A 12,331-nucleotide genomic window follows, 5' to 3' on the forward strand; every position below is an offset into this window, starting at 1 on the left:
GCGTAATTAAAGGAAATGTGCGCACACGCGCATTACTTCTATGGAGCGGGAGCATCTGTAGCTCTCTTGTGATTATATTAAAACTTCTGAAAGTAAGTTTGGAATCAACATTTTAAATTCATATTTTGAGCCTATTTTTTCCCCCACCAGTTATAAGACAGCATTATGTTACTTCTAATCGTACAAGTTTTTGAGCAGGATTGCTGAGTGCAACCTACTTAGGTCCATTGAGTTTATTAAAATAGCTGGTAGAGCTTATACATTGTTTTATGATTGTTTTAAATATAAATATAATTAGCTTTCCTCTTGGTTAGGCAAACTGGACATAAGAAAAAGCTGAATACCTACATTGGCTTCTCAGAAATTTTGGATATGGAGCCTTATGTGGAACATAAAGGTAATATTTTTACCAAGCAGTGATAATTATAATACCCAGAGACTGTAACTTGTGGTCAGCTTGTGATGCATACAGAATAGCATTTCATGACTATACTTTGCTAACCTCTGTCTGGAAATAAAGGCTTTTTAGGCGAGTCGAGATGTTACTTCCATTTTCCATGAGTGAGTACACCACAGGGATTACATGGTTCATCAATATCTACAAAAGAATAAAAAGGGGAGACGGTGTTTTACTCTCTGAACCCACGCAGGGTCCCTTAGTGTCAATACCATGTCTGTAATCCCTCATAAAATTAAGTCTGTCTGCGCTGCCTCCAGGTTTTTAAAAAATTTTATCAAAACCATTGGGTGGCATAATTCCAATATTGATGCTGTAATTCTCCTATCTGTGATGACTGATGAGTTCTAGGAAACTATGCTGTGACATAGTTTTGAGAAGAAGTAATTTACTGCCTTTTCCTTTTGGTGGTCATCAACTCACTCCACAGGATGGTACCTGAAAGAGAAAAGAATTTGGCCCTTTTGTTTCTCTTGCCCTGACTGGAAGGACTCTTCCCGTCCTTTCTCAGATCGATCTTACTATTTATTAAATTGCTAATATAGAAATTCTATCATAATTTTTATCTCTTGCCATAAAAAGCTTCTAGAGGCAACTTACAATAGAAACAAGCCCTAAAAACCTTTGAAAGATGCCATTGGGGAGGTTGGGGAATGAGCTTTAAAAACCTGTGTTTCATCAGTGCCGTAGTTTCAGATTTGCACCCGGTGGAGGAAGAAACCAGCTGGAGACTTTGCTCTTGGACTTGGTCATTGTTTTATTTGACTGAATGAACGTAACTGTAGTTCACCGTATGTAGTGATTTGCTTCCTGCCTACGTTGTTAGGTAATTGTTTGAAATTAGAGATGTCTGATAGCCTAGTGGTGTCTCAGGGGCCAGAAACATAGGTGTAAAATTAGCACTTTTCTTGACTCCACTGCATGACTTTGCATAGTTCTTATCGTTACTAAGCTTATTTTGTATTTGTCCAGTTTGTAGGGTAAGGAAGACCAGACGATTAGGAAGTAGACTTGGTAGGTCAAAAAACCTATAGAAATAGTTAAACTTAGTGTGGTGACTAAATGTAATAAGCTTTTTTTTTTTTTTTAAAGATTTTATTTATTTATTTGACAGAGAGAGAGAGAGAGATCACAGGTAGGCAGAGAGGCAGGCAGAGAGAGAGGAGGAAGCAGGCTCCCCGCTGAGCAGAGAGCCCGATTCGGGCCTCGATCCCAGGACCCTGAGATCATGACCTGAGCCGAAGGCAGAGGCTTTAACCCACTGAGCCACCCAGGTGCCCCTGTAATAAGCTTTTATTTTATTTTTGTTTTTAAATAATTTTTGAAAGATTTTATTTTTAGAGGGAGAGAGCTTTTGCGGGTTGGGAAGGGCAGAAAGGGAGGGAGAGAGAGACACGGGGTTCATTCCCAAAACCCTGAGATCATGACCTGAGCCAGAATCTTGAGTTGGACGCTCAACTGACTGAGCCACCCAGGCACCCTTAAGATTTTATTTTTGACTAAATCTCTATATCCAGTGTAGGGCAGAGAGCGTGATTCTTGTTCTCGGGGTCACGAGTTTCATTGGGTGTGGAGCCTACTTAATTAGAAACAAAAACAGGGCACCTGGGTGGCTCATTCGGTTAAGCATCTGCCTTCATCTCAGCTCATGATCCCCGGGGTCCTGGAATTGAGTCCCACATTGGGCTCCTTGCTCGAGAGGGAGCCTGCTTCCCCCTCTGCTTGTGCTCTCTGTCTCTCTTTGACAAATAAATAAATCTTTTAAAATAAAACTACCAGAGGGGCGCCTGGGTGGCTCAGTGGGTTAAAGCCTCTGCCTTCGGCTCAGGTCATGATCTCAGAGTCCTGGGATCGAGCCTCACATCGGGCTCTCGCTCAGCAGGGAGCCTGCTTCCTCCTCTCTCTCTGCCTGCCTCTCTGCCTACTTGTAATCTCTGTCAAATAAATAAAATCTTTAAAAAAAAAAAAAAATAAAACTACCAGAATTCTGAAGTTGTTAGTATAATGAATGGATGAGCATAAATTCAGGTGAACAGTGGTATCGTGGTATGAAAATGTCTGTGTTGTCTCTTGGTAATACAGTCGTGGTTACTGCTTCTATTTTTTTGGCTTATCGTGATCATTTAACTTAGGAAATACTATGAGGAACTCATATTGTCGGCGCTCTTTCCTACTTGTCTGCTTCAGTGGTCTTGTCTTCACCCTCTCACAACCACCCACAGGGTTGGGGGCGGGGGAGGCACACACTTCCTTGTCCTGCCGTTGTCTGCACCATATATGTTGCTCTACCCATTTATCCTACTTTTTATAATAAAATTTAATATATTCATAAGAGTCCAAAATACAAACATGCATGGCTTGCAGAATTCTTTCAAAGTGGACATCTGCGTGAGCAACATCCAGCTCAAGAAACAGAACTTTCCCATGAGCCCAAAGTCTCTTTTGTGCCCCTCCCAGTAACAGACCCTTCCCCCGCCCCTCCCCTATCATAGGCTCTAATCTGGCTTTTATGGCAGTCTCTTCTGTTACTTTTATTAATTTTATTTACTTGCTTGCTTGCTTGCTTTAATGTTTCACGATGTAAGTTTCCGTCCCTAAACATCATAGTTGAGTTTCCCTTTTTCCTCCTGGGATGGTGCTGGGTGACCCTAACCCAGGACAAAGTCTTGCACTGTCTCCCTCCTCTGCTCCATCATCTGGCTGATGGTTGAAGGTAGCTGGAGAAAAACACCATCCTAGCTATGTGTTTGCCTGCCTCTCAGACTTCTTATATTGAGGAATTTCAGATTTATACCAAAAAAATTGAATTCTGGTCTAGATCTTTTAACTGCATCAGTTAGTCCAGTTACCCTTAAAGTAAGTACTGATACTTCCTCTGATTCAAATCTGTGTCACTTTCTATGGTTTTCTTTTACTTGAATAGATTTTCAAGCTTCTCATTTCTTGAAACGTAGAAAGCCTAATTTCATAATCCCTGACTGATGTTGGAATTTTATGCAGCCTAATTTTTGCTGTCTGGGTGGGTTCTTTTAATGTTGCCGTGTTTCTTCTGTATTTGGTTATCTTCGATTGTGTGCTGGTTATTGCCCCTGGAGTTTTTTTTGCGGGGGGGGGGGTGGTGGTAAAGATTTTATTTGAACAAGAGGGAGTGAGAGCGAGAATGAGCAGTGGGCAGGTGCAGAGCTGGAGAGGGAGAAGTAGACTCCCTGCTGAGCAGGAAGCCCTGTGTGGCGCTCCGTCCCAGTACCTGAGCTGAAGGTAGATACCCAACCGACTGAGCCACCCAGGTGTCCATATCTGAGTATTTTTTTAAATTATTTTCAGCTAGGGTCGTCAGGTGGGTGTTAATCTGTGTTACTGAATCCCCCACTGAGCTAAAAGAATGCAGAGACTTTCTCCTTTTACTCAGCTGCTATAGTCCTGTGTTCCTAAAAGTGTGCAGCATGTTTGTTGAATGAGTGAGTGGCTCTGCCTTGTGACTCACTTCTTACAGTTTGAAGGAAGTTACACTGATGAAATCGTCAAGGATATATGCAAAGACTATTCTGCCAAAAAGGTAGTAATTATTGTTTAACTTTAATAAAATGCTACTGGTTTAAATGTCCAATATGGGAGTGGTTCGATGTATTAGACCTTATGATATGTTCCAGAAGAACATTTAAGGATGTGGAAAGATGTTAATGATTTGTTAGAAAAACCTGCGGGTTTCAGTATTAATAGGGCAATTAATAGTGTTAATTTATTATTACAGTATTAATAGTGGTTACGTCTATATTGTAGGGTTGCTAATGAATTTTTTATTTGGTTTCTGATTTTTAATGTGTAGAAGTGATGTTTTCCAGTACATATGTAATTTCCCCACTGTACCTAGTTAACAGATTTTTTTCAACTTGTATCTGGAAATGTCAGTATTCATTCTTTGCTGATATCTTGATGTATGGGTAAAGTCTTCTCTTGCATAAACCACATGCATAATATATAGGCTATGACTTGTGTTTGGTTATTTAAAGTGAAATGGGAATTTAAAAATACTTACAAAGAAATTTGAGCTCAGAATCATTGTAGATTTTTCATGTTTTCTCTCCTGGTTGTTTCCAGTTACCTGGGCCTGCACCTATTTTGACAGTAATTTTTCTTAATGACTTACCTTCAATGGTTCCTAAAACATTTTTCTTTTTCTCCTTCTTCTTCTTTTTCTTCTTTTTTTTTTGAATCAATAGCTTTTTAGTTTCACACTCCATCTCGTTAGTTTGTGTAAGTAATTTTGTGGCAAGAATAGGAACAGCATATAGCTCAGCTAGCTTGCAGAAGGGCAAGGCCTACAACAGAATAGCTTTGTAACCCTGACCTGGGTGCTCAGAACGTCAGAGCTTGCTTTCCATCTGTAAATTTTGCAGAGGAAATGGAGAGTTAATGCGGTAGCTGCTTAAGATGTGTTTACATTACTCTGTAAAACTGAATTTTTTAAATCTTAGGTGTCACGTTTTTGTTTTGTTTTGTTTTAGGTGACATGTTTTGAATTTTCTCAGATGTGTAAACAATTTTAATCATTACAATTCAGACTCGGGATATAAGAAGAAATACTGTCTTTCACTTTCTCCCTTTTTCTTTCTCCAGGTGGGTCCTATGTGTATGAACTCAGTGCAGTCCTTATACACAGAGGAGTGAGTGCATATTCTGGCCACTACATTGCCCATGTGAAAGATCCACAGTCCGGTGAATGGTATAAGTTTAACGATGAAGACATAGAAAAGATGGAGGGGAAGAAATTACAACTAGGGATTGAGGAAGATCTAGGTAAAACCTTTAAGTTGTGAGTGCCCTTTTAAAATACAAATTTTTTTTTTTGTTTTAACTAGAAATCTTTGTGATAATCTTAAGGCCCAAGATTGGGTTCTGGATTAGCAAGGATATTTGCATTTCTTAAACACACGTAAAGTCTCTGAACATCGTTTATTAGCAATGCCTGAATTAAAAAAATTTTTTTTTTTTCCTCCCCCAGAGATGGTTTCTGTAATGGTTTCAGTGCAGTTTGAAGGCAAATATTCAATAACCAGTTTAATTTTGGGTAGGAACAGGGATGGAAAGGGGAGAGGATAGCAGGTTATCAAGCTTAAAATGATGAACAGTAGATTGAACATAGTAGAATTTGTAGTCCTTTTCTTTGGGTTAGGAGGGTCATGTTGGGGAAGTAGCTCTAGCTCTAGCAGGGCACCATTGCTCTTGAGAACAGTGCCTATCCTGTTGAGTGTCTTTTCCCATCCCTGGAATGTGAGCAGTGCCTCTCTGGAGTGAGCTGCTTGTTTTGTAGAGATGAGGTCTGCCATCAGGAGTACTTGGTGAATAGCTGTTACCATGTCCGTGTTCTTGGCCCAGAATAACCACTTACTCCCACTCCCGGCAGAAGTGAATGGTTCTTCCAGTGGGAGCTATCTTGGCCAAGCTTCTCATCGCTTTATTATTGTTTGTCATTTTTGAGTGAGGTTTCGACTATGGGGTCTAAGTACGAGAAAAGGATTGTCCCCTGCCACTGTTCCTAATGAATCGAATCCACTTTCTCAAGGTGTGAGGGAGGAGCATGGCCGTTCGAGTTGGCTTTTAGTGCATATGGGGAATCTTTCTGTGGATGTTAAGAGGAAACATGTTTTCATAATTTTGTAGAGGTAGTTCCCATTTTTAAATCACATGTAGGGTATTATGCTAAGCAAAATAAGCCAGTCAGAGAAAGACAGTTATCCTATAATCTCAGTGATATGTGGAATTGGAGAAACAACACAGAGAATCATAGGGAAAGAGGAAAAAATGAAACAAGAAACCAGAGAGGGAGAGAAACCTCTTAATCCTAGAAGTTTGTCTCTTAATAAGAGACTCTTAATCGCAGAAAATCTCAGAAAACAAACTGAGGGTTGCTGGAGTGGAGGGGGATGAGAGGGATGGGATTCCTGGGTGATGGACATTGGGGAAGGTATGTGCTATGGTGAGCTCTGTGAATTGTGAAAGACTGATGAATCACAGACCTGTCTCCTGAAACAAATAATATATGTTAATAATAAGAATAAGAAAAAATAGAAAATACTACAAAAAATTAAATCACATTTCGATGTTTATAGATACTCAGCTATATTACTCTGACTTTAATACTGAGGTTCTTAACATTTGCTTCTGTGTGTGTGTGTGTGTGTGTAAATAAATAAATAAATAAATAAAATATATATAAATATATATTATATATAAAATATATATTATTTTATATATGTATATAAAATAATATATATATTATATATGTATATAAAATAATATATATTATATATGTATATAAAATAATATATATATATTTTATATATGTATATAAAATAATATATATATATTTTATATATGTATATAAAATAATATATATATATATATATATATTTTTATTTGACAGAGAGAGAGATCACAAGTAGGAAGCAGAGAGGGTGGGGGAAAGCAGGTCCCTGCTGAGCAGAGAGCCCGATGTGGGGCTCGATCCCAGGATCCTGAGACCATGACCCAAGCTGAAGGCAGTAGCTTAACTCAGGCGCCCCACTTACATATATATATATATATATTTTTTTCCTCTTTTTAATTATGAGAATCTTTCTGGGAACAAAACTGAGATGTGGCTTTAACTGTTCTTAACTGAGGTTTATTTGAATTTTATTCAGAATTGTAGGATTAAAAGCATTGCTAAGGCTGTTTTGTTTAGTATTCTCATATATAAATAGTCCTAAATTTTTTTTTAATGATAATTTTTTTTAAAGATTTTATTTATCTGACATAGAGAGATCACAGTAGGCAGAGAGAGAGAGAGAGGGAAGCAGGCTCCCTGCTGAGCAGAGAGCCCGATGCAGGGCTCGATCCCAGGACCCTGGGATCATGACCTGAGCCGAAGGCAGAGGCTTTAACCCACTAAGCCACCCAGGGACCCCTAAACAATAAATAACTTTTAAAATTTAAAATTCTAAAAAGAGGGGTGCCTGGGTTAAAGTGCTGGGGCGGGGGGAGAGGGAAAGGGAGAGAATTCCAAGCAGGTTCTGTATGCAGCCCAACGCAGGGCTCAATCTCAAAACCCTGAGAGTATGACCTGAGCTGAAACCAAGAAGCAGTTGCTTAACTGACTGAGCCACCCAGGTGTCCCTCCCTGAACACTTTTTTTTTTCCTTAAAGATTTTATTTATTTATTTGACAGAGATCACAAGTAGGCAGAGAGGCAGGCAGAGAGAGAAGGGGAAGCAGGCTCCCCGCTGAGCAGAGAACCCGATTTGGGGCTCTATCCCAGGACCCTGAGATCATGACCTGAGCCGAAGGCAGAGGCTTAACCTACTGAGCCACCCAGGCACCCCCTTCCCTGAACATTTTAAAATCCAATATTTTTTTATCATGATTTTAAGTAGCTACAAATAATGTGATTTCTGACATAAATAGTGAAACTGTAACATCACTCTTTTAAGAGAGTCCAGATGAAATTAGTAACACAGTATCAACTTCTCAAGAGACACTTGTGGATGGGTCTTTAGAGCAGGACATTTTTAACCCTTAACCTTTATCCCACGCTAGTATTTATGTTATAACTGACTGTATGGGATTTTGTTCTAATGGACTAAAGATCTCTGTAACCATAAATCTCTAAATAATTCAAAAGTTCTTTTGGATTGAACTTTGTAATTTTTTTTAAAGGTTTTATTTATCTGATGAGACACAGAAAGCAAGGGAACATAAGTAGGTGGAATGGGAGTGGGAAAGAGAGAAGCAGGCTTCCTGCTGAACAGGGGATACGATGCAGGGTTCTATCCCAGGACCCTGGGATCATGACCCGAACTAAAGGCAAACACCCAACGACTAAGCCACCCAGGCACCCCTACATTGAGCTTTTAAAAAAAAAATTTATAAATATCACCACATAATCGATCAGTACCAGTATGTTAACAAATATCTGAATGGAACAAAGCAAAATTTTCTTGTAAACATCTCTTCTAATTACATGGCTAAAACTTTATTAATCTGTGGGTGAGAGGTTATATCTTTCTTTTGGATCTGGGAGGATAACTGAGAAAGGAGAGGCAGAAACCACGAGTGGAACCATAGCATTGAGGTGGGTTGATTTTAGAAAAGAACATAGTGAATTGAAGATCTGGTCGTTGATTTTCCCAGAACTAAGCCTCGTCATCCCCTGGAAGGTTACCCTGGGATACTCAGCACCATTTTGAAGATCATGTTCATGTGATAAACTTGACCTGCAAAACACTTAATATTTCTACTTGCTACTGAATTCACAGCTAATCTTTATGCCTGTTAGCATTTTAATGAACATACTATTTTGTTAAATTTTTGTTTTTTTCCAGTTAACATCCAGGGTTATATTATTTTAAGGTGCACAGTATAGCATTTCAAAACTTGGCATATAACACCCAGCGCTCCTCACACCAGTGAACTCCTCAACCCCCACCACCCATTTAACCCATCAGCCTGCCCTCTCCTCTCAGGGAGCCATCAGTTTGTGATAAAATAATCTGGATTTATTTTTAGAATCTAAGACCAACATTAAAATAAACTCATTGCAGTAAGACCAGTTTTCTGCTTCTAGGTTTGTCTTTGTGAAAAATAGTACTTATCGTCTTTTTAAAAATGGAATGTGGCACACAAGGGGGGGGGAGGATAGTAAATGTGTCTAAATATTCAGACATCCAAAGAGCATGATGAATTTGTATTGCCTTTTAGTGTTTTTTAAGTTTTTTAAAAGATTTTATTTATTTAACAGAAAGACAGAGAGGGAACACAAGCAAGGGGAGTGGGAGGAGGGAGAAGGAGGCTTCCCGCTGAGCAGGGAGCCCGATGTGAGGCTTGATCCCAAGACCCTGAGCCCCCCCAGGCGCCCCTGCCTTTTAGTGTTTTAGATTTCTGTTACAGTACCTTAAGTGTGGGGGTGCCTCGTTGGATCAGTTAGTTGGGCATCTGACTCGTGATCTCAACTCAGGGTCATTAGTTAAAGTCTCGTGTTGGGCTCCACACTGGGTGTGGACCCACTTAAAAAATAAATTAAAAAATAATAAATGAATAAATATCTTAAATGTGTATTGTGGGAGTTGTGTTCTGTGGCCCTCCCCCTGCCCCCCTCCTGCAAAGCATGGACCGACAAAAGGCATTCTAATTTCGTTACCTTTCGTTTCTCCACCTCAGCAGAACCTTCTAAGTCCCAGACACGTAAACCCAAGTGTGGCAAAGGAACTCACTGCTCTCGAAATGCGTATATGTTGGTATATAGACTACAAACTCAAGAAAAACCCACCACAGCTGTTCAGGTACCAGGTGAGCCATTTTCCAAGAATCCATAAGGCAAACACTGTAAAATATCATGCTTACAGGTCAATGACAGGAAATTACTGCTTTTGTCAAGATGGGTTCGTTGCATATGGTAAATGTTGGTAAAAGTACATGTAGTCACATATTTGCTTTAAAGTAGTGAGTTTTGGGGCATCTGGGTAGCTCAGTTGGTTTAGCATCTGACTCGATTTCAGCTCGGGTCTTGATCTCAGGGTCATGAGTTGGAACCCCACATTGGGCTCCATGCTGGGCATGGAACCTACTTAAAAAAATAAAAATAAAATAATGAGTTTTGGGGGCACCTGTCTGGCTTAGTTGATGTTGTGTTGTGGGTTTGAACCCTACGTTGGGTGTAGAAATTATTTAAATATTTGTTTATTTGAGATAGCATTGCATGGGCCGGGGGGAGTCCACTCATGAAAGGCGGAAGGACAGGAGGAGAGAATCTTAAAGCAGACTCCTTGCTGAGCGAGAAGCTCAGTCTCATAACCCATGAGGTCATGACCTAAGCTGAAACCAGGAGGCACACGCTTAACCAACTATGCCACTCAGGCACCCCAAAAATGAATTCTTTAAGAAAAAAAAGTGGTGAGTTTTCAAAATAAAGGAGCCTTTAACAGAACGATTTCACTGACCCCTCCCCTCGGAAAGAAAAGCAAAAACAGTTTAAATTCTATAGGTAAGCAAAGCATTATTTATTTATAAAAAGAATTTCTTTATTTGACAGATCACAAGTAGGCAGAGAGGCAGGTGGGGGAGAGCGGGGAAGCCGGCTCCCCGCTGAGCAGAGCCCGATGCAGGGCTCCATACCAGGACCCTGAGATCATGACCTGAGCCGAAGGCAGAGGCCCAACCCACTGAGCCCTCCAGGCACCCTGCAAAGCATGTATTTAAAGAGCCATTTAGTTTTACTTGGTTTAAATCAGCCATTATGATTTACTTGGTTTAATTTGTAAAGCATACAAATATGTTTTAGCCACTTTTAATTAATTTTTATGGGTTGTTTTTTTAAAAGGAACAGTTGTAGGCTGCTTGGCTGACTCAAGTGGTAGGGCCTGCGACTCTTGATCTCCGTGGTGATTTTGAGCCACACGATGGGCATAGAGCCTACTTAATTAAAAAAAGAAGAAGAAGAGTTGCTACCGGCCTGAGGGCCGTCCTCAGTTGTCATTTTATGTAATTCTGTCTGTGCTCTGTGGCATCCTCAGTTCTGAGTGGTATTTTCTGAGCCATTTGTTGGCTCCAGTTGGCTGGTGACATGCAGAACCAGGTCGGGCATCAGCCAGTATTATTCTAGTGGCTCCTGGAAGTTTTACTTTCGCCTTCAGGGTGGAGTTCTGTCCCAGGAAGGGAGACCTCAGGAGGAAGTTGCCACCAGAATCCTAGCCAGTATTTGGTATAATTCAGAGATCCGTGTGTTTCTTTGTGTTTGAAAACAGGAAAACATTATTTTTTTCTATTTTCTGTTTGGAAAGCCTTCCTTCAAGAGCTGGTAGATCGCGATAATTCCAAATTTGAGGAGTGGTGTATTGAAATGGCCGAGATGCGCAAGCAGAGTGTGGACAAAGGAAAAGCTAAACATGAAGAGGTTAAGGAGCTGTACCAAAGGTTACCTGCTGGAGCTGGTCTGTAAGATATTCTGGGACAGCACTGTTGCCATGACGTGCCTTGTCTCTTTCATGTTCGCAGATGTATATGAACGAACCTGCCCCCAACCCTTTCCTATACCCTACTCGTGCCGCTGAAGCGCTGCAGAATTACCGTGTAAACCAGCAACAGTGTGATGTGTAGCATTCCTTAGAATTTTCGTTTATCATGTACTTTAAGAACGGGAAGCTCTTAATAAATTACAAGGTTTAGGTCAGCGCTCTGCGTATATATAAGTCTTACAGACGTTTCTGTTTTGTAAGATACTAATTTGTTCTTAACAAAAGATCTGATTGGGTAACTATGGAAGCAACTGACTATGTTGTTTCCTTGCACAGTGTGTGCCCTGGCCATATTAACCGGCATTCTTTTCTATGAATGCTGTTTTTATGATACTGGTAGACTGATCTGAAATTTAATATCAAATATTCTGCTAAGAATAGGAGAGCTTTCTGCTGACCCCTAATTTCTTAAGAATTATCCCACATGAGCCAGCTCATCCCTTTACTGTGTATGTTTAATGCAAGTTTACCTAGTGCCTTAGAAAGAAAATCCCAACTTTTCCAGGCTACTGTGCCACCAGTAATGATAAGCTGTCTTTGTCGTTTCATAGACAGAATTCCCCATGCCCAGTTCCTGCGTAAGGGAGAGGCAATTCAATCCTAATTTTAGAAAATAAATACTCAAGCATAATTGTACTTGTGGTTTTGTCTTTTTCATATCTTAATTTTCTATTACTGGCATAACTTTAAACAAAAGATGAATATAAATTGCTAAATCTGTAAGAATAGCTCTTAAAAGTTCTTTCTGAACTACATCTTATTTGATTCTGACCTTTCTTTGTAACCTGCTACTCTCACTCTGTCCCAAGGGTTGGGATGATTCTAA

General features: G+C 39.9%; 1 protein-coding gene across 7 annotated transcripts in view; it reads left to right on the forward strand.

Moving 5' to 3' along the window:
* LOC111154599 (ubiquitin specific peptidase 48) overlaps window positions 1-12,331 on the forward strand; it is a 94,054-nt gene that overhangs the window by 37,612 nt on the left and 44,111 nt on the right. For 4 of the 7 annotated variants that reach the window (XM_022514273.1, XM_022514279.1, XM_022514274.1 and 1 more), the window contains 4 exons: window positions 315-397; window positions 5,075-5,254; window positions 9,653-9,781; window positions 11,272-11,421. In XM_022514273.1, coding sequence (XP_022369981.1) covers window positions 315-397; window positions 5,075-5,254; window positions 9,653-9,781; window positions 11,272-11,421 — 542 coding nt within the window. The remainder of the gene's footprint in view (window positions 1-314; window positions 398-5,074; window positions 5,255-9,652; window positions 9,782-11,271; window positions 11,422-12,331) is intronic. The other 3 variants (XM_022514275.1, XM_022514278.1, XM_022514280.1) reach the window with 1 other exon arrangement.

This window comes from Enhydra lutris, unplaced genomic scaffold (assembly GCF_002288905.1).
Source record: "Enhydra lutris kenyoni isolate GAN:26980312 unplaced genomic scaffold, ASM228890v2 scaffoldscaffold38, whole genome shotgun sequence".
Taxonomy (NCBI): Eukaryota; Metazoa; Chordata; class Mammalia; order Carnivora; family Mustelidae; genus Enhydra; species Enhydra lutris.